The sequence below is a fragment of the Gavialis gangeticus genome, unplaced genomic scaffold (assembly GCF_001723915.1).
Source record: "Gavialis gangeticus isolate Ggan-Ray unplaced genomic scaffold, GavGan_comp1, whole genome shotgun sequence".
In the NCBI taxonomy this organism is placed as follows: domain Eukaryota; kingdom Metazoa; phylum Chordata; order Crocodylia; family Gavialidae; genus Gavialis; species Gavialis gangeticus.
This window is the reverse complement of record NW_017729004.1, coordinates 59,690,684-59,692,650: the sequence shown is the minus strand read 5'-3', so window position 1 is coordinate 59,692,650 and position 1,967 is coordinate 59,690,684. Positions and strand designations below refer to the sequence as shown.

The 1,967-nt window shown below is 59.4% G+C and overlaps 1 protein-coding gene across 1 annotated transcript in view; it reads left to right on the top strand.

Annotated features, from left to right (window-relative positions):
- DLX5 (distal-less homeobox 5) overlaps nucleotides 1-798 on the top strand; it is an 11,724-nt gene extending 10,926 nt beyond the window's left edge. Inside the window, 1 exon segment of the mRNA XM_019508460.1 lies at nucleotides 46-798. Within this exon segment, the coding sequence (XP_019364005.1) occupies nucleotides 46-363 (318 nt within the window). The 3' untranslated portion in view covers nucleotides 364-798.
- The last annotated feature ends 1,169 nt before the right edge of the window (nucleotides 799-1,967 follow it).

The window sequence follows — 1,967 nt, the reverse complement described above, 5'->3', positions numbered from 1 at the left end:
TTGGCCCTGCTGATTCCTCCCTCCCCCCCCCCTCCCCACTTCCAGGTGAAAATCTGGTTTCAGAACAAGCGCTCCAAGATCAAGAAGATCATGAAAAACGGCGAGATGCCCCCGGAGCACAGCCCCAGCTCCAGCGACCCCATGGCCTGCAACTCGCCGCAGTCCCCCGCCGTGTGGGAATCTCAGGGCTCGTCCAGATCGCTCAGCCACCACCCCCACGGCCACGGCCACCCGGCCGCCTCCAACCCCTCGCCCGCCGCCGGCTACCTGGACAACTCCGCGCCCTGGTACCCGGGCTCCCACCTGCAGCCCCACGGCGCCCTGCAGCACCCGCTCGCCCTCGCCTCGGGGACGATTTACTAGGGGCCGCTCGGGGGGGCCTCGCCCTTGCTTTTCCTTTGGGCCTTTGCCCCTCCTCGGACGCCGGGGTTTTGCCGTCGGAAGGGCTGGAAGCAGCGGCCGGGGGGGTCGGAGAGGGAGACCAGACAAAGGGGTCCATGTGTAACGCTTGTGCATGTAACTTATTGCATTTCAAAGGCAACCCCCTCCCTCTTTTATACAGACGGACCTGGGGAGGGTTTCTCTCCCCCTCCCCCCGCCCCTCTTTTATTTTATTTTATTTTATTATTATTATTTTTGTTGTTGCTCAGCTGTGGACACTATCAATGGTGCCTTGAAATCTATGACCTCAACTTTGCCAGAGACTTTTTTCCAACGTTATTTTAATCCTGTAAATACGTGTAGATAGAGGAATTAAACTGTATATTCTGAAGAAATAAAATTATTTCCACCACCACAGTCCTTGCCCCCCACAGCCACTTCTTGCCGGCGCTTGGAAGGCTGGGGGGGAGGGGGGACGGCGGGAACTGATGCTGGAGGGATGGGGGGCGCCGAGGGAATCGGGCCCTGTGGATCCGCTTGGTTTTCAAAGGCAATTTCCCCTGACCCTGGAGCTGAACCAAGCAGGAGATCGCACAAAGCTGAGCTGGAAATCCAGCAGGGCCCGAGCCCTCTCCGGCGCGCCGTTGCCAGGGTTTTGGAGGGACACCCCCACCCCCCATCATTAGCGCCTCCGTGCCGGCGGCTGGGAGCATCGGACTGAGCCCTGGGGCGGCAGGGGGCAAGAAGGGGGCTGGGAAACCCGGCGACTGAAGCGTCGGCCTCGCGGACTTGCCCCCGAGAGCCCACCTCTCCGATCAAACACCGGCCGCCGCCCCGGGGCAGGAAGAGCAGTGCTCGGCCGGGCCCGGCCCCGGGCTTCGTTCCGGCGGCGCCCAGAAACGGGCCAGAGGCTTTGCCCCGAGGGCCCCGGGCACCCGCGCGGGAGGCGACAGCGGCACGCCCTGCCTGCGGGCTCCCCGGCCCCCGCCGCCCGCTCCTTGCACTTTTCCCCCAGCCCTCCTTCGCCACTTCTGTTTGGCAAGGCGGGAGCCCGGCCCGCCATAGGGCGCAGGTTGGCGCACGGGACTCTGCCTTGGGGCATGTGAGACACACGGGCTTGGGGCACCCCCCCCGCCCCGCTCCGCCCTGCCTGAAATATCCCTCTCAGGGGCTGCAGGCAACTTGCTCCGCTTCTGGCACCAAACACTTGCTGTTAGTAGTAGTAGTAGTACTAGTATCCTCAGCCTCAATATGATCATCACCATCACCACCATTATTACTATTATCACTATCACTATTACTCATTACTCCTATCACTATTACTCCTGTCGCTATCACTATTACTATGACACATTACTATTACTAGTACTATTACTAGCATTATTACTATTACTCGGCTGCTTGAAAGCGCAGGTACAATGGAAGACCTTGGCAAGCACAATAAAGGACCCCAAGCACGTGTAACGAAATGGTCAAACGTGGTGCAGAGAGAGGAGAGGACGACGACTATTAGGCTTATTCCTAGCACTATAACTATGACTTCTTACTACCAGGATCACTGGCAGTGTCACTGCCTTCCTGCATAG